We start from the raw sequence: 20,864 nt of genomic DNA, 5'->3' as shown, positions 1-20,864 counted from the left end.
ATGTGCGCCCCAGCCCTTCAAGCTGGCATCTGTCACTACTAAACACCAATCGGGGAGCGCCAGCGGCATTCCTCACCGCAGCATGCTGTCTGAGAGCCACCACTCCATGCTGAGTCGGGCCGCAGGGAGCCAAGAAAGTCTGCATTGATAATCCTGAGAAACTGGAGACCATCTTTGAAGTAGGGAATACTGTAGAGGTCTCAGGTGTGCTCTCGCCCAGGGCACCACTTCCAATGTGGCTGTCATCGATCCCAGCAACTGGACAATGTCCCAAGCTCGCGGGCGGGGCATTCTCAGGAGCAGACAGACCTGATTCTGAAGCTTGCACCACCTTAGCTCGGGTAGGTATTCATAGCCCGAGTCTGTGTTGAACCTGGCCCCCAAATATTCTAGAGATTGCGAGGGGGTCAGGTGACCTTTGGCCATATTGACGACCCAGCCTAGAGATTGAAGTACTGAGACCACTCTGGCTGTAGCTTGATAGCTCTCTGTTACAGAGTCTGCTCTGATGAGCCAGTCGTCTAGGTACAGGTGAACCCTGATACCTTCTCGCCTGAGCAAAGCAGCTACTACCACCATTACCTTCAAAAAGGTTCGGGGATCTGTGGCGAGGCCAAAAGGCAAGGCCCGGAACTGGAAATGTTTTCCCAACACCGCAAACCTCAGAAACTTCTGGTGCGGGGCCAAATTGGTATGTCCAAGTAAGCTTCTTTCAGGTCTAGAGACATGAGAAACTCTTCTGGCTGTACCGCATCAATGACGGAGTGCAGGATTTCCATGTGGAAATGCCGCACTCTCAGGGACTTGTTTAATTCTTTTAAGTCCAGAATAGGGCGAAAAGACCCACCTTTTCGCGGCACTACAAAGTAGATGGAGTATTGGCCGTAGCCGTGTTCAGCAGGAGGTACCGGGGACACGGCCCCTAACTGAATCAGTCTCCTCTACCGCCGCCTGTTTGGCGGCAGAACCACATCGGGACTCCACAAACACGTCTCTTACTGGGGCGTTGAATTCTATTCTGTAGCCATCTCTGATCAGGTCCAGAACCCACTGATCTGAGGAAATATTGGCCTACTCCTCGGCAAAGAGGGAAAGACGTCCTCCGATGACAGGAAGTGAGGAGGGGGCCGGCGCACCATCATTGAGAGGGTCGCCCCTGAACTCCAGGCCTAGAGCCGTTGGCTGCGGAACGCTTGTCCGAGCGAAAGGAGTTCCTCTGCTGAAAAACGGGCATGAGAAGTGAACCCAGCAGAACGCCCCAGGCGGTACCTTCTAGCTTCATGGAAGCGAGGTCTATAAGAGGAGTGGACCGCCTGGCCCTTGGAGGAAGGCCTCGGCCTATCTTCAGGCAAGCGCTGGGGTTTAGGATCTCCCAGGCCTTTAACAATTTTTTTTTCCAACTCCTCACCAAATAGGAGAAGGCCTTGAAAGGGCAACTTCACCAACCTTTGCTTAGAGGCCATGTCCGCTGCCCAATGTCGTAGCCAAATAAGACGGCGAGCCGCCACAGCTACTGCCATTTGTTTAGCCGAAGCTCTGACAATATCATAAAGGGCATCAGCCAAAAAGGACAAGGCCAACTCCAGCCGTGGAGCCACATCCGAGAAGTGCTCTGCTCCATCTCCGGGCTGTTCCACTGCCTGTTGCAACCACGCCAGGCAGGCTCTTGCAGCATAACTGCATTCAGACGCCCGAACAGTAAGACCTGCAATTTCAAAGGACCGTTTAAGTGCTGCTTCCAGCCTACGGTCTTGTATATCCTTCAGGGCAACTCCTCCTTCCACAGGGAGGGTAGTTCTCTTTGTCACCGTAGTGACTAGGGTATCTACTTTAGGCCTTGCAAAGCGAGCCAAATGCTCCTCACACAGAGGTATAATTGCCCCATAGCCCTGGAAACTTTCAAAGGTTCCTCGGGGGTCAGCCCACTGAGCGGAAATAAGCTCTTGGATGGAGTCATGCAAAGGAAAGGCTCGAGCAGGCTTTTGGTACTAGCCATCCTAGGATTCACAGAGGAGGCCGTGCCACTGTCAGGCTCTTCAATAGAAAGGACCTGTAGGGCATCTGAAATAAGCGCTGGCAGCTCTTCACGGTGGAAAATCCTCACCGCGGAGGGATCATCCAGATCCTGTGGTAATTCTGCACCTGACTCTGGCTCCTCAGACCACGAAGGCCTGCCAGAACTCTCTGAATCCTCACAGCCCGACCACGGGGGGGGGGGGGGGGGGGGGGGAGGAGGAGGTGCACCACAATCTGGAGGGGAATTAGCTCTTCTACGCTTTTCTTTATGCCAATTATCAGGGAAAATAGCCTCAGCGGGCAGTCCCAGGCCAGAATCCACCGGGGGGGGGGGGGGGGGGGGGGACAATAGAAGGGTCCTCAGATGACCCTTGAGGGAGAGCTCTTTTTAACATGTATGCTTTATGCAATAATAACACAAAATCAGGGGAGAAAAACTCGCCCTGGGCACCCAGATCCCGTCCGGGGCTAGCCGCTCCCTGAATAGCCTCAATTCGAGGTCCCCCCCCCCGGGCCCAGGGCTCTCCGTCTCTACGGAGGCCGCGCCATGCGGAGAATTCAAAATGGCGTCCGCTGCCAGCTCTGAGCTGGAAGAATCATCGCTCGCTATGCTCGGGCCGGCTCTTACACGATTTACAGAGCCCCGCTGCTGATTTGCGCTTGCCACACCGGGAACAGCAATTTACATTCTCTGCAGCCATCGCCGAAAACGGCGGGAAAATTCAAAATGGCGGTTTCACGCCAAAAACGCCCCGATCGCGGGCCCACCCCGGAGGAGTTAGAAAACACTCTTACCTCACCGGACCGAGTATCACAGCTCCGGTCCCATAGAAGAATCAAAGGAAAACCTCTGTTCCATTTTTTTTTTTAACGCTGTGAGGAAAGCAGAGGTAATAAGAACTCCGGAGGCTCAGATGAGTGGGAAAGGCAGGGAAAGGCGAACCAATGTGCCTGCATCCACTGAGTGGGAAAGGACAGGGAAAAGCAAGCTAATATGTCCACATCCACGGGGGCATGGGTAAGGCAGGGAAAGGGCTGACCTATGTGCCTTCAAAGTGAAGCTGTTATAGCCTCTAACACCCTGGCTAACAACTGGCAAGCCAGGAGCCACCCCCTGGCAGATTTTTGATGGAGCTCGAAGAAGCTGCAGCCACCCTGCTTGGGGAGATAGAGAATACTGAAGAGGCAGTGGAGCTGGCTGGCCATGAGGCACTGTGAAAAGTTGAGTGCTCTCTATCTCCCCTGCTGGTTGATGGACACAACCCATATGTAATGGCTTCATCTGCTTGATGACAAGGAAGAATTTGTTTTCCACTATAATAATTGGAGATGCACAGATGATAACAAAGCTAAAAATGTTTTTAATTCCCTCCAGAATATATGCACCCTCATATACTATGATCCTTGATCTACTAAAGGTGTTTCCTATAGGCAGAAAATGGGAAAATACCTTGACAAGTCAGACCCTATAAGTTAAATGGTCTGAGAACGTTAGTCACTTTAGCACTTACAAACTGGTCTTCTCTATGCATGCAAATGATTTCTAAGATCTTCTGAGAGGTACTCACCTCGGCTACCTCTCTTGAGCATGTTAGGCTCCTTGGAATCTCCCATCCAGCCGCAGTCTGTTGGCATGGAAACAGGCCTCAAATCACCTAGAAACAGTCCAAGGACCAATTAAATGTTTCTGTACACAAAGCTATCTATAGTTGCTGTATTGCAGATATCTGGGGGGGGGGGGGGGGGGGGGTCAAATAAAACTCAGTATAGTTGATAATATTTATTAAAGCTGTGTTAGAAGCTGAACTTTTACCTTTGTTCTATGCATTTCCATACTGTATATCTCCTCTACCCTCTAGACCACCTCAGCCTATTTTCTTGTACTATCCTTCCCCCTACCCAATATAACTTCTCAATCAATTCCTTTATATCTTTCTCCTTTTCCTTTCCCTTTCCACTCTAGCTTGCTTCTAAATATAGTACTCCTTTTTAGACCAAACTTTCCATTATCTTCCCTCTCTAACCTTTTACCATACTCCCTAACCCATGGCCTGTCTTCTTAATTTCTCTGCTTTAATTCCTTGGTTGACGAAGTCTATAATACAACACTGGAGAGCTCAGCCACATGCACAGAAACAAAGATATTTTCAGAGACGTTTTGTACCAGTTTGCTAAACTATCTTTAGGGAGTACACTGTTCTTCTACCAGATAGAGGTTAGAAGACATGGGAAGGCAGTGCAAATGCTCGAGGAAACTTCATAGTAAGGGAACAAGAATCAGCATTAATTTGATTTAGCATACATCATCACTTCAACGTCTCCAGTGATGATGTCATCTGAATGTGACATCTTGACTATTCTCTAGCCAATAAAATCCAATCATCTATCATTTATTTATTTATTTATTTGCTGCATTTGTATTCCACATTTTCCCACCTCTTTGCAGGCTCAATGTGGCTTACAGTATGCCGCAATGGCAATCACCATTTACGGAATGAGAGAACAGAATAATATACAATTAAGGTACATAAGATGCCAAGAAAATTGGAAGTAAAGAAATAATTAATACATATTAGGTATGTAAAGTGTAGGATAAAGAGTAGCATTCATTAATAAGGGTGAAATTAAAGTAGTCAGATTAAGGAGTTCAAGTTCTTATACAGTTTTGATGGTGAATCTTTTATGAGGGATTCTTTGTATAAGTCTCATTGAATAAGTTAGTTTTCAGCGACTTCCGGAAGGCTGTCAGATCATATGTTGATATCCAACAACATCCAATTCATGCTGTGGTTCTCACTCGTTTTCAGAGTTGGTTAGATTGTCTAATATTTACGAATCTTTCCAGGGTCAAAAGAACATAAGAATTTCTATCCTGGGTCAAGCTTAGTATCCTGTTTTCAAAGTGGTTAATCCAGGTCAAAAGTACCCAGCAAGATCTCAAAAGGTAGACACAATTCATGCTGCTTACTACCTTGTTAATATTCGTTTATGGACCTTTTTTTCTAGGCACTTGTCCACACCTTTTTTAACCCCACTGATGCTGACAGCTTTTGCCACATCTCCCAGCAATGAATTCCAGAGCTTAATTATGCATTGAGGGGCCGCAGAAAAAAGTGGCCCGTGGCAGTGTGAGCACGTCTTTTGGGTGTGTGCTGTGCCAGTTTTTACCATGTCCTGGAAAAAGTGCCTGTTTTTAAGGGGCAGGAAAATGGACATGCAGCAAAATAAAAGCCAGTGCGAGTCCATTTTCGGACTGAGACCTTACTGCCACCCACTGACTTAGCGGTAAGGTCTCATGCGCTACCCAGGCGGTAGACATGCAGCACACACACACTACCCCCAGTGGTCATTGATCCCCTCCCACTCCCCCCAAAGATGTAAAAGAAGTAGTACATATCAGCCATTATGACAGCCTCAGATGTTATAGTCAGTCCTATTAGAGCAGAAAGCAGGTTCCCTGGAGTAGCCTAGTGGTTGGTGCAATGCACTATGGAGAAGGGGATCCAGGCCCATAATCCACTCTAACTGTTACACTTGTGGTGAAAAGAATGAGCCCTCCAAAACCCACCAAATATCTACTGTACCCACATATAGGGGACACCTGCAGCCATAAGGGCTATTGTAGTGGCATACCGTTGGGTACAGTAGGGTTTTGGTAGGTGTTGGAGGGCTCACTATACAATAAAAAGGGGGATAATGGTGCGATGTGTGCCTGGGAGCTTTTAGGTGATGTCCACTGCAGTGCCCCATAGGATGCCCCTGCTCTGCTGGGATGTCTTGTGGTCACACTTTAGTTTGTCGATTTGCTCTATTACTTCTTCTAGATTTACAATGATTCACTGTAGTTGCTCTGAATCATCACCAGCACAGAATGTCTCCAGTGTGTGAATGACCCCAACAAACTCCTCAGTAAGTAATTCATTTAGTATTAGATATTTAAAAAAACGCTGAATTCCTAAATATGTCCCCTATTGTCAGTCAAACATAGGAGTCTAACTGATCCTATAACTAAAGTGTGGTACAGTTTTGCACTTACTTAGAGTAATTTTAAAACAGGAACTCTAGGTTAATAGAACAGGAAAGCAACTATTTTTAGCCTATTCGATACAGAAACAGAGCTGCCTATGCATCTTTATAAAATACCAGCACTAATTCTGCAAACATTGGAGAGAATTCTATGAATAGCACTCAAAAATGGGTGTAAAAAAAAAAACCCTGGCGTCAAAAGCTATTCTATAAAGGGTGCACACTCTTTGTAGAATAGTGTGTAGCGCCAATTTCCATGCTTAACTTTGGGCACCAGACCTACGCCTGCTGAAACCTGGTGTAAATGCTGGTGCCCAAGTTAGGTTCGCTTACCCAGTATTCTATAACAATGCGCATAACTTTTCAGAATGCCCCTGACATGCCCAAGCCCCTCCCATGGCCACACTCCTTTTTGAATACACACTATGGGAGTTAGGCACCCTGCCTTATAGAATAGAGTGCAACCAGATGCATGTGCAAATTTTAATGAGTTCAATTAAGACCAGTAATTGGATGTTGACACCCAAATAATGATGGTTAAGTGCTCATTAGCAAATTAATTTGCATGCACATCTTAGCAGTGCACCCAAATTTGGGTGCCATATATAGAATCCAGGGGATTGTGCCTAAATTGAAGGTGTGACCATTACACCTGCTTGATAGCATGTGTTTAATATTAACATGTAAGGCATACATGTATGTGAATGTTATAAAATGACAACTCCACCTTTTATATAATTATTTCTTGTCTTAAAATTAGATTTCCTTATCTTGGCCCCATTTGTTGTGGACAAATAATTAGGATTGTTTCTCTTATATAAATATGTGTAATTATATTTCAAATCTATACATTTCGATGTGTTAACATTGTCTTGTAATATACTGTAAACTTATAAAAAAAAATGACAACTCCACCTACACTCTTCCCTTATGCAAGCCTATTGAAAAATATACCATGCATGACCTAATTTTATAGGGTTTTATGTGCAAAAATAAACTTATGAATTGCCATACTGGATTAGACTAAAAGCCCATCTAACCCAGTATCCTGTTTCTAACAATGGCTAATACAGGTCACAGTACATGGCAGCTCCTGCATATGATGATACCAATCTCAAAATAGCTTTCGGGACCTCCTGTGGCAGTCTTGGCAGCCATCTTCATTTAGCGGTGGCAGCGGGCAGGAATGAGTGGACTCTGTTCCTGCCCCCAAAGAAGCCACTAGACCACCAGGGTTGGTTAAGGTCGGGCAGCCCAAGTGGCCAGATCTCTGCTGGAGGGGTGGCGGTGGCGCAACCAATGTCCTGTTTGATGGGGGTATGGCAGTGCATATTTTCTACAGATTCAAAATAGTGCCCACTATGTTATAGCATGTTATCAGTAATACGATATTCGTGAAAAATACACAACTCAATAGATGATTACTGTATATTATTTTTCTTTGGGCCGTCAGAGGTAGACCCAAAGTCACAGCTGGGGTTTTGAACAGTGGATACTCGTTTCGAGACATAAAGGGACATACCTTGAAAAAGCTTTGCTGGCGAAATACGTGTCGGTGTGTAGCCCTATATTTTCAGCTTCATAAGAACCTACATAAGCTATCGTGCAGCCCTATTTTTCAGCTGACATGAATCTATATAAGCTAAGTAAAATAAGTTTATATCATTTCCTTATGGATATTGATGTTTAGAGTTTTTGAAAATTATAAAAACTACAGCTTATTTATATATATACAAAAAACATATTTGTGACCTATGACGAGAAGGGTATGAACCCTATCACCATATATAAAATAGTGTTATGGTGATTAATAAGTGACTTTGGGTCTACCTCTGACGGTTTGAAGAAAAATAATATATCATCTATTGAGTAGTGCATATTTTCTGCCAGAAGGGGGTGGATAAGTCATTTTCAGTTTCAGTTACAGCCAAAACTCAGTGACGAATTTCAGCTGCGGATTTGGTTTCTGTTGGCCTCTAATAGAATATGGGTTTTCCTACATTAATTAATATACACGAAAGATGGTCCAATCACAAAAATATAAAACAAAAAGTGAGGAGAGTGGATGAGGATACCAACAATTATATATTTATTCACTTGAAAAATAAAAAGTTAAAAAATAACAATGTACATAAAAAGTGGGTCATTTTTATGTACATTGTTATTTTTTAACTTTTTATTTTTCAAGTGGGTCATTTTTATGTACATTGTTATTTTTTAACTTGTTATTTTTTAACTTTTTATTTTTCAAGTGAATAAATATATAATTGTTGGTATCCTCATCCACTCTCCTTACTTTTTGTTTTATATCCCACGGTTTCGTGAGGGTTTATACCTCCTTTTTTTGTTTTTGTTCCAATCACAAAAATAACAGAGAAAAAGACCTCAGAAAAATACTTTCGCCACCACAATATATTGCTTTTGATTATCTTTAATGGACATTAATTGCTGTAGGAAACCTCACATTCTATAAATGAACAGTGTTTTGGATTTTTGGTTTTGTTCTGTTCACTCTTTTTGGATTAAATTGGGTTACTGAAATCACTCATTATTATAGTGTTGCAAAATTTGATGGCTTTCCTAATTTCTGCTAATATTTCAACATCTGTCTGTTCATTCTGGTCAGGAGGACAGTAGTATACCTCTAATACTATTCTCTTTACACATAGAATTTCTATCTATAAAGATTCCGCATTACAAGCTGTTTCCTGCAGAATATTCCATCTGACTCAACTCCCTATTTAGCATATAGTGTCCCCCTCAATTTAATCCACTGTATCATTGCAATATAATTTGTACCTAGTGACAGTGTCCCATTTGTTCTCCTCCTTTTACTGGGTCTCTGAGATACCTATGATATCTTCCTTTTCATTTAGGGGCTCTTTTACTAAAGTAACAGGCTACCACACAAATGCCTTAGGGGGTTCTGCAATTTTATTTATTTGGATTTTGCTCACACCTTTTTCAGTAGTAGCTCAAGGTGACTTACATTCAGGCACACTGGGTATTTCCCTGTCCCTGGAGGACTCACAATCTAATTTTGTACCTGAGGCAATGGAGGGTTAATTGACTTGCCAGAGATCACAAGAAGCAGCAGCAGGATTTGAACTGGCCACTTCTGGATGCCATGACTGGTGCTCTAACCACTAGGCCACTCCTCCACAATAGTTTGCCTGTTATTGCCCATTACTGTAATTTTCAGAATTTGTTTCTGAGGGGGCATGGCATGGGCAGAGAGTAGGCATGGAAGTGTTAGTGAGCCAACATGTCATACATAGTGCAAGCTAACTGGCTAGTACAGAATTCATGTGGGCACACTTAGCGCCTCCTAAATAGGGCTGATTTGTTTTAATTGCAACTTCTCTATTTGGATGCACTGCCTGGTGGAGGGAAATTCTATAACAGGGCACCTGGTCAGAGCCTATTCTATAAGGGAATATAGGCACCTACTTTCCTTCATAGAATGCAAGCCTAACTGAGTATATACTCTGTCAAGAAATGCCTAGCCACCTACCTGGGGTTACCCCATGGCTACTGAGAGGGCCTATCCCCATCATAGTTCAGGTCCACCTGCACCTGCTGCTTGTGCTCCACACTAGCACCCTCCTCCCAATGACTGGGTCCTAACCGCCTCTGGGCGAGTCTCCCGCTCTCCAATTAACCCCTGTGATTTCTAGGTTATTGGGCCACACTCCCAGAGATTCCACAGTTCTCAGAAAGCACTCACAGACCCAACACACAAACCACCAGGATTCTTTATCAGTCCAGATAGGCAGAGTCAACAAACTAAACAAGCTTATTGTCAAATTGTAACAATGAACAAAAAAATGTGCAATCAGCAAACAATAACAGGTAACTGAAATATGGATCACTTATAACACTAACTAAACATTTGTATGTTGTCTAAACAGTACCAGGGGTGATCAGGACATATATCTGTTCACAGAGCCTTAGCAAAGAGATCTGTCTCTCTTTTCTCCAAGGCTAAGACTGACGCAACAGCCAGCAACAACTGCTGGGTAATTTCAAACTCCAGGCAAATTAGAGTCCAGTCAACAAGTTTTAAAAGAATACTACACACAGTACTGTAGATTTACTTCACTAAGTGAAACTAAAAGAGGACATGCACTTTTCTATAACAGCTTTAACATAAAACATGCACCCCCTTTGGCCAAACTAAAGAAATGCACTTTGAGTTAATAAAAGCAATTTTACAGGTTTAAAACACACTGTTCTATCACATACTCACTTAACATTTCAGTGTGAGCACAACTGCCAGCTACAGAGCTAGCCTAAGTGTTAGCACTTACGTGTTGCCCATATCGATGTTACTTACAGTATTCTATAGGCTACACCTATGAGCCCTGCTCATGCTTCACCCAAACTCTATCCATATGTATCACCTCCTTGCAATTAAGTACAATACAGTCTTGATTATCCGACGTATTCAGGACTGGCCCATTGTCGGATAAGTGAAAAGTCAGATAATACGGAAAACAGAGGTCCTGATTTTCAAAAATTCTTTATTAACAGCACTGTAGCGTATTCTGCAGCATGATTGGAGAGCTAAAACATACTGTAATAATTGTACTATACTGTAAAATAAGATCAATACAGAACTGTAAAAACATAATCAGAAAGCATAAGAACATAAGTGTTGCCATACTGGGACAGACTGAAGGTCCATCAAACCCATTACCCGGTTTCCAACAGAGGCCAAGGTAACAAGTACCTGGCAAGATTCCAGAACAGTAAAACAAATTTTATGTTGCTTACCCTAGGACTAAGCAGTGGATTTTCCTGAGTCCATCCTACTAGTGGCTTATGGACTTTTCTTTTAGAAAATGATCCAAATCTTTTTTAAACCCTACTAAGCTAACTGCTTTTATCATATTCTTTGGCAATGAATTCCAGAGTTCAATTACTCATTGAGTGAAGAAATATTTTCTCCGATTTGTTTTAAATTTACTACGTAGTAGCTTAATTATTGGAAACAGCACACAAGCAATTCACATCTACCCATTCCACTTCACTCAATATTTTATAGACCTTTATCATACCTCCCCTCATCAGTTTCTTCTCATAGCTGAAGAGCCCTAGTTGCTTTAGCCTTATATGGTAGGGATGCACAGGGCAGGGCGTCATCATTTAGGAGGCACTGCTGAAAGGAGGAGGGAGTGCTACTCTCTCCTCCATCATTGAAGGTATGGTGGGGTTCTGAGGGGTCATTAGACCACCAGGAAGGGGGGCGCTAGACTACCAGGGTAGGTCTGGAAGTCCATCCCTCTATTCTGTTGATGGGGCATGGGGGGTTCGGGCTTTTCTGGTGGGGGGGTCAGAGGGATTGAGTTGGGCTATTCTGTCAGGGGGGTGGGGGTCATGTCACTTTGCGTCCTTTTTACAGGGGAGTCTGGAGGTCAACTGGACCTCCAGCCCCTTGGAATGTTTGACAGGTCTGGGCTTTTTACAAATACTGCGGGAGGATTGTGCTTTGGGTGCATGCCCAGGCACAGTTCTCTCATAGAAATAACCTATGATCAGGGCTAATAGCATGCATGAATTTGCATGCTATTAACTTTGATCATAGGGGGCATTATTGCCCTGTGCCGTTCTGGCGCTGTTTGGAACAGCGCATGGCTTTTCATCATCTGCACCTTAGTAACACTTTATAATCTCAAAGCCACGTGGTCACCAAATTAATTGAAGCTGATAAAAACAAGAACAGACAACACTTGAAAATGAGAGACAATGAAGGGAATGGAGGCATCTTTTGTACAAGAAAGGCGAAACAGGTTAGGGCTGTTCAGTTTGGAAAAAAGATAGCAAAGAAGGAATATGATAGAAGTTCATAATATCACAAGCGGATCGCAAAAATGAGAGGACACTTAGAGGGGCATAATCAAAAGGGACGTCCAAGTTTTGTTGAGGACGTCCTCGCAAAACGTTCTGATGGAGGGGCGGGAAAACCCATATTATCGAAGCAAGATGGACTTCCATCTTTTGTTTCGATAATACGGTCAGGGACATCCAAATCTTGAAATTTAGGTCGTCCCTAGACTTAGTCATTTCTGATTTTCGGTGATAATGGAAACCAAGGACGTCCATCTCAGAAACGACCAAATGCAAGCCCTTTGGTCATGGGAGGAGCCAGCATCTGTAGTGCACTGCTCCCCCTGACATGCCAGGACACCAATCAGGCATCCTAGGGGGCACTGCAGTGGACTTCATAAAGTGCTCCCAAGTACATAGCTCCCTTACCTTGTGTGCTGAGCCCCCAAAACCCACTACCCCCAACTGTACACCACTACAATAGCCCTTACAGGTGAAGGGGGGCACCTAGATGTGGGTACAGTGGGTTTCTGGTGGGTTTTGGAGGGCTCGTTGTTTCCTCCACAAACGTAACAGGTAGGGGGATGGGCCTGGGTCCGCCTGTCTGAAGTGCACTGCACCCACTAAAACTGCTCCAGGGACTTGCATACTGCTGTCATGGACCTGAGTATGACTTCTGAGGCTGGCAAAAAATATTTTTAGATATTTTTTAGAGTGGGAGGGGTTAGAGACCACTGGGGGAGTAAGGGGAGGTCATCCCCGATTCTCTCCGGTGGTCATCTGGTCATTTTGGGCACCTTTTTGTGCCTTGGTCATAAGAAAAATACGACCAGATAAAGTTATCCAAGTGCTCGTCAGGGACGTCCTTTTTTCTCCATTATGGGTTGAGGATGTCCAAGTGTTAGGCACGCCCACGTCCCGCCTTTGCTACCCCTCCGATACGCCCTCTTGAACTTTGGCCATCCCTGCGACGGAAAGCAGTTGGGGACGTCCAAAATCGGGTTTCAATTATACCGATTTGGGCGACCCTATGAGAAGGACGTCCATCTTCCGGTTTGTGTCGAATGATGGGCATCCTTTTCTTTCGAAAATGAGCCTGTTAGTGAAATTAAAGACCAATAGATTGAAAATAAATCATAGACTGTTTTACACAGCGCATAATTAAACTGTGTGGTCTATTTCAGGAGGATAGGCCAAAGCGGCTAACATAGCAAGGTTCACAAAGAAGTGTGGACAAGTTCCTAGAGAAATGGTCCAAAATAAATTATTAACCAGGTAGATTTGATAAATCCATCATGTATCCTTTGGAATGAAATAAGAGAAATTGATGTAATTTTTGGGACCTGCCAGGTACTTGTGACCTAAACTTGTCACTGTTAGTAACAGGATGCTGGGCTTGATGAACCTTGGTCTAACTCAGCATGATTTTTCTTATTTTCTTATTCAGGTCTGCTACTACTTTCACCTGATCTGAAGCTGCATATGTAACAACTGGATGTCATCTGCAAAAATACAATAGCTGATTTTAAATATTTTAGTTAATATGGCCAAATAAAACGTGGAAAAGAAAATAAGATGATACCTTTTTTATTGGACATAACTTAATACATTTCTTGATTAGCTTTTGAAGGTTGCCCTTCTTCGTCAGATTGGAAATAAGCAAGTGTTGGTAGATGACAGTATAATATAAGTGAAACATCAAAGCATTTCAGTGACAGTCTAACAGGATGGGGGTGGATAGGTGAGAGACAGGGAGATATGCATGGAGACAGGAGGGTGTCAAAGCGGTACAATTTTATGGTTTATAATGGGCTAGAAAACCCAGATCTTTGTTAAGTCCTGTCTGGTGGGTGTCAAAATATTTAATCATTCTGACTTCAAAGGTCTTAGGTTCCTGTATTGTTTTAAAATTCCCTTTTAGGATTCTTACCATGAAATCACTGGTACAGTGTTCTAGTTTTGTAAAGTGCTACCCCACAGGCGTGACATCTTTATTGGTACTAGCATTTTTCATATGGTGTCTATGTAAATTAAATCTCTTCTTTAGCGTGTGACTTGTTTCTCCAATGTAGTAGCCTTCGTTGCATTTTTTATACTGAATGATATATACCACATTGGAAGATGAGCACGTGAAAGATTCCTTAATGTTGAAATTTTTCCTTTGTGAATGACCATGGGGTCCTGTGAAATATTTTGGCATAGTTTGTTTTATTTCTATTGATTACCTCTAAAGTGGACTAACACGGCTACCACACCTCTCTAGTTAATATAGCCAAAAGTGTAAACAAAATGAAGGATAAAGATGATTCTTGCAGAACCTAGGTTAGACTACTTGAAATTCCAAATATATTCCTTTTACAAAACATTGGTTTCTGTCTGACAGAAAAGAATCAAACCAGCTAAATAGTGACACCTGAATCCTAAGATTCTATAATCTTTTTCATAACAGATTATGGTGAACTGTGTCAAAATCTGCAGTAAGGTGTCTGACTGCATCAACAAAGCATCCTATTCCTGACCTGCTTACACCCTCACACTTTTTATGCTTTAACCAATATAAAATCCAGACTGGAGTAGGACCAAGCTATGGTATGGGAAAAGTAGTAAGTTGTGAATACACCAAGTCCTCAGCCTTAGTCAAGAAAAGAAGTTTGACATACAGTGTTAGTTACTCAATTCTCACACAACTTTCGTTCCACTTTTCAAGATAAGCTGCACTATTGCCATCTTGAGACTAGCTGAAATCTTCCTTTCCAATAATGATTTATTGACCAAATAAATAATAAAGGGAAGTATTTCTTCTTGATGAATTGACTTAAGCATCCACACTGGCAAGGGATCTAAGTGACTAGCTGAGGCTATTAAGACTACAATCACTTTATCTACCTCAAACTGTGATACAAGAAGGAAAAGATGACTACCCCATATTCAGACACTCATTTCTATTCTTTGTGATAAGGAATAGAGACTGCCACAGGACAGCCATGGAGTCCAACTACTACTACTTATCATTTCTATAGCGCTACTAGATGTACGCAGCGCTGTACACTTGAACATGAAGAGACAGCCAAAGGGGAGCCTTAGCTGGGGTTCACGGAAAAGAAGTGTCCATGTCCCTTTAAACGTTGGCAGAGGGGAAGAAGACACTACTTTGGTATTTAAGGCAAACAAGCTAGCTTGGCAAATGGAGCAAGGTGGTGTTAGGTTCCCATTCAGCCTAACCACATGACTCGTGAATTAGCCAGCTGAGTGGCCCAGAGGAGCGAAGTGTTAACTAATGGGGGTAGCCAGTAGAAGGAACTGACTGGTATTCTTTTTGTCTTTTGAGATGAATTAAAACACCTAGTACTGATTTTTGTTTAAGAGCTGGGGGGTAGAGGATAAGAACCAAGGTGGTTGAAAATGCTGAAGAGTCTGTGGTCCTATCCAGGGTGTGGAGGCTGTTGAAGGCTGGGCTCAAGTCAAGCAGCCAGCCTTGTTCTTGTTTTGGAAATTAAAGTAAAAACCCCCATGTTGCATATTTCTTAAGAAGAGATAAAGTTCCCTAGTCTCAGCCAAAGAGAGGTTGAGCTAATTTGCATAAAGAACTGCCTGCTGGGAAAGTTGTTCACTATTATAGGAAGCTGGAAAATAAAGTTAGTCCATGTAGAAATTACACAAGGAAGAAGCCATGACTATCTGTTAAGGTACTGTTTCAGCATGGGAATATGTATTGATTTATTTTTCTTCCTCACACTGACTGTACAAGATACTAGGAATAGGGTCCTGATAAACTCTGACAGTTCTATACTCTTCATGCCCATACCACTAAAAAGTAAGGTAAAAGTCACTCCTGATCTTCTTTGATCTAGCAGGAAGCCTCAGATTTGCCAGAGGAAATGTTGTCTACTTGCTCAAACCCTGGTGGGGGCCTTTGTAGTCTGACATCTTATCTGCAATACAATCACAGATTCAATTAAACCTTGTGAACTTCCTATTGCAACTCCATCTACACCTCATTTGGAGCCATTAGTGTAGTCACAGTCTCGTTCACCAGTGAAATACCTTCCCCCACTCATTTGGTCCATTTCTAAAACATACAAAGGATGAGAAACAATGCAAAACCCATTCATAGTCTGACAAATATTGTAGTCAGATTAGGATGACATAATTAATTCTTGATTTATATTAAATATAATTTTGTTCATTCCTCTTGAGTTTCATTTCTTAGTAGTAGCTTCAACACTGGTAGATTTCTGATCATTCTTGCTTTAAGCTACAAAATGAAATTGCCATGCATAAAATATTCACATCGTGTTCTGCTGCCATTATGTTCCTTAATAACTGAAATTGCTACTTTTTGGATTTACAGGCTCCTGAAAGTTTAGCAGAAAGATAATGATATTGACAATCTGAGAATGAGAAATTTTCTATTAACAAAACACTGTTCCTAACAGTAAGCTGTTACTGAAGTCAGATAGAATATAGTAAGAAGAATCTTTCCAGAATAAAGGAAAAATCAATTTGTTTTCGTCTTAGGGCCCCTTTTACTAAAGTGTGATGAAGGTTTGCATTTATTGCATGGTATGTGCCCAAATGACTGCACAGCAAGTAGAAAGCCTGTTTGATAACTGCTGGGGGCATATTCAGCTTGTTCCCATATAGTTACCACACAGAAAACTTTTACAGTGTGGTAAGTGTACTGATAGCATGGATGCGCTTAATGCACCCTGACACTGCTGTAGATAGTGCTAAATAGGAAGTAGTAAGTGCACCTCCACTATCTCATCTGTGACATTGCTTAGCCCACTTTAGTGAAAAGGTTTCTTAGTTCCATATTTCCCTAGTTATTAAGGCCCTCTTTTACCAAGCTGTGGCAAAAGGGGGCCTGTTTTGGCATCGGTGCGTGTTTTACACACGCACCGAGACCCCCTTTTTCCACAGCTGGTAAAAGGGCCACTCTCGCTTTCCTTCAGGAAATGTCTGGGTGGCAAGTAAAGCACTTGCCGCGCGGCCATTTCGAGGGGGAGCCCTTACCACCGCCCACTGAGATGGTGGTAAGGGCTCCCATGTCGAGTCTGATTCAATAAAGACCTTTTTGCTTGACATCGTCTCCTTGGTCTTTGGAAAAGTTGGCTACACTACGTTTTGTGACAAATAACATGTTTTTGGCAAGTTTTCTTGTTTTGAAAACACAAATGCACTTTAGTACGTCAGTCTCCAAGTCACGATAATATTCCTCTCACTAAGCATAGTGAGACAGTAACAAGGTAAATGAAGGCAGATAAAGATGCTTTGGACTGTCCAGATGAAAACTCTAGAATGTGCAGTCTCAGAGGACTATGGTTATCCTTTAAAAACCACTAAACCATGAAACAAGTGGGATGTGGAACAAAACTCACAAGAGTTCATAAAACACAAAAGATTTCCACAAACTGAAAATGTCTGGATCAGGTTATGTATATAACCGTGTTGCTCCCACTAAATACAGGTGCTAGACTTTGTAACTAAAAGGAAAAAAAGGCCTCAAAGAGCTCAAAGATAATCAAATGTTAACAGAGCTGAACAGATCCATAAGATCTTCTCATCATCATTAAGGTTTTAAATTATACGTGGGTAAGACCTCAAGGACACTCCTGATTCGACTGAGTGAACACAAGAGCTCCATACAGACTGGCAAAATTGGTTTGCCCATAGAGGGGCATAATCGAATGGGGTGCCCAAGTTTTCATGAGGGCGTCCTCGCAGGACGGCCCTGCAAAGGGGCGGGAAAACCCGTATTATCGAAACAAGATGGGCGTCCATCTTTTGTTTCGATAATACGGTCGGGGACACCCAAATCTCAACATTTAGGTCGACCTTAGAGATGGTCGACCTAAATGTTGAGATGATGGACCTTTACTTGGTCCATTTTTTCTTGCGACCAAGCCATGAAAAGGTGCCTGAACAGACCAGATGACCACCGGAGGAAATCGGGGATGACCTCCCCTTACTCCACCAGTGGTCACCAACCCCCTCCCACCCTAAAATATTTTTTAAAAATATTCTTTTCCAGCCTCAAATGTCATACCCAGCTCCATGACAGCAGTATGCAGGTCCCTGGAGCAGTTTTAGTGGATGCAGTGCACTTCAGCCAGGTGGACCCAGGCCCATCCCCCCTACCTGTTACACTTGTGGTGGTAAATGTGAGCCCTTCAAAACCCACCCACATGTAGGTGCCCCCTTCACCCCTTAGGGCTATGGTAGTGGTGTACAGTTTTGGGGAGTGGGGTTTTTTTTTTTGGGGGGGGGGGTTGGGGGGCTCAGCACCCAAGGTAAGGGAGGTATGCCCCTGGGAGCAATTTCTGAAGTCCACTGCAGTGCCCCCTAGGGTGCCAGGTTGGTGTCCTGGTATGTGAGGGGGACCAGTGCACTACGAATTCTGGCTCCTCCCATGACCAAAGGGCTTGGATTTGGTCGGTTTTGAGATGGGCGTCCTCGGTTTCCATTATGGCTGAAAACCTGGGTGACCATATCCCAGGTTTTCAGCCATAATGGAAACCGAGGACGCCCATCTCAAAACCGACCAAATCCAAGCCCTTTGGTCATGGGAGGAGCCAGAATTCGTAGTGCACTGGTCCCCCTCACATACCAGGACACCAACCTGGCACCCTAGGGGGCACTGCAGTGGACTTCAGAAATTGCTCCCAGGGGCATACCTCCCTTACCTTGGGTGCTGAGCCCCCCAACCCCCCCCCCCAAAAAAAAAACCCCCCTCCCCAAAACTGTACACCACTACCATAGCCCTAAGGGGTGAAGGGGGCACCTACATGTGGGTGGGTTTTGAAGGGCTCACATTTACCACCACAAGTGTAACAGGTAGGGGGATGGGCCTGGGTCCACCTGGCTGAAGTGCACTGCATCCACTAAAATTGCTCCAGGGACCTGCATACTGCTGTCATGGAGCTGGGTATGACATTTGAGGCTGGTAAAGAATATTTTTAAAAAATTTTTTAGGGTGGGAGGGGGTTGGTGACCACTGGTGGAGTAAGGGGAGGTCATCCCCGATTTCCTCCGGTGGTCATCTGGTCTGTTCAGGCACCTTTTCATGGCTTGGTCGCAAGAAAAAATGGACCAAGTAAAGTCGTCCAAGTGCCCCTCAGGGACGCCCTTCTTTTTTCCATTATCGGCCAAGAACGCCCATCTCTTAATCACGTCCCAGTCCCGCCTTTGCTACGGTACCGACATGCTCCCGTGAACTTTGGTCTTCCCCGCAACGGAAAGCAGTTGATGATGTCCAAAATCGGCTTTCAATTATGTCGATTTGGGTGACCCTGAGAGAAGGACGCCCATCTCCTGATTTGTATCAGAAGATGGGCGCCCTTCTCTTTCAAAAATAAGCCTGTTTGTGTCCCACTGTAAGGAGTATCGACACGCATTTGATGATTTAAAGTGTGTGGTCTTCCAAGCTGTCTTCTGCTCACCGCGGGTGGTGACCTTCGGCGGGTCCTATTACAGCAGGAGCAGAAGTGGATCTTCAGACTACGCTCCCTTCAGCCGATTGGTCTCAATTCTCACTTGGAATGGTGCCACTTTTTCTAGTCACTGATTGGTTGTTAGCTTGACAGCATTTGACGTCATGACAGCTTCAAGAGAGAGTTCCTGTCCGATAGTCAGATGTTGAACAGCACACTGAGATGAGAACCTGTGACCGTCCCAAGTACTGTGACTTTATGCACTCTCCACCAGGGTGCTTGGGGGTGGGTATTGGTAGTAACTGTTGTTTTTTAAATCTTTTTGTCTAGCCCTGTCACCAAGACCCTGAAGCAGCAGTGCGAAACACTGGCCACCGTCGGCTTGGGACAAGAGGGTGAAGATAGTAACGGCACAGCACATGACCTCATAGTGCTCACAACATAAAGTACCGACCGCAAAAGATAAGTGTCCGTACTATACTACCTTTCTGACATTTGGGTTATTTATATGCCAGCTGTCCCTCTAGTTGAATACATTCAAACAGGAGGTAATGTTGTTTTGAGTAATGCCTCAACATTGATTACAGCAATAACAAAAGAAGTAGAACTAAATTAAAGCTTAAGTAGAGTTGGAAGGGTTTTTTGGCCAATGATGATGAGAAGATCTTATGGATCTGTTCAGCTCTGTTAAGATTTGATTATCTTTGAGCTCTTTGAGGCCTTTTTTCCTTCTAGGTGCAAAGTCTAGCATCTGTATTTAGTGAGAGCAGCACGGTTATATACATAACCTGATCTAGACTTTTTTAGTTTGTGGAAATTTTTTGTATCCTTTAAAAAGCCAACATGCTTCAGTCATTTTAGGCCTATTTTTTGACCCCTTGAAAATTCATGTAATACCACTATAACTGGAGTCCTTTATGTTATGTAGGGTACCTTGAATAGGTTTTGTTCTCATGAGGACTCTGTGATGTTTTAGTCTTAAGTGAATGTCACATAACTAATAGCAGAGTAGGGCTACAGAGAGAGTATTACATGTGACAGGAACCTCCGTACACTATAAAAATAGAATATCCAAAGGACCAACATGATTTTATAAGCAGACAAATTTATTGGCATTAAAAAACAGACAGTCTTATAGGTATTAAATAAGAACATAAGAATAGCCATACTAGGCCAGACAAATGGTCCATCTAGCCCAGTATCCTGCTTCCCAGTAGTGGCCAATTCATGTCACAAGTACCTCACAGAATCCCAAATAGTGCCAAGATGCATGCTACTGATCTCAGGGACAAGCTGTGGCTTTCCCCATGTCTATCTCAATAGCAGTCTATTGACCTTTCCTCCAGGAACTTGTCCAAACATGTTTTTCAATCCAGATACACTAACTTCTGATACCACATCCTCTGGCAATGAGTTCCAGAGCTTAACTATTCATTGAGTGAAAAAATAACTTCCTGTTTGGTTTAAAAGTACACAAGTACATAAGCATAAGCATCGCCATGCTGGGACAGACCAAGGGTCCATCGAGCCCAGCACTCTGTCTCCGACAGCAGCCAAAAG

General features: G+C 43.5%; 1 protein-coding gene across 1 annotated transcript in view; it reads right to left on the bottom strand.

Moving 5' to 3' along the window:
* The window catches only part of LOC115474248 (connector enhancer of kinase suppressor of ras 2-like), a 768,489-nt gene that overhangs the window by 205,391 nt on the left and 542,234 nt on the right, over positions 1–20,864 (bottom strand). Inside the window, exon 13 of the mRNA XM_030209634.1 lies at positions 3,587–3,671. Coding sequence (XP_030065494.1) covers positions 3,587–3,671 — 85 coding nt within the window. The remainder of the gene's footprint in view (positions 1–3,586; positions 3,672–20,864) is intronic.

This window comes from Microcaecilia unicolor, chromosome 7 (assembly GCF_901765095.1).
Source record: "Microcaecilia unicolor chromosome 7, aMicUni1.1, whole genome shotgun sequence".
Lineage (NCBI taxonomy): Eukaryota > Metazoa > Chordata > Amphibia > Gymnophiona > Siphonopidae > Microcaecilia > Microcaecilia unicolor.
Note: the sequence above shows the minus strand (reverse complement) of the source record. Positions and strands in the feature narration are given on the sequence as shown.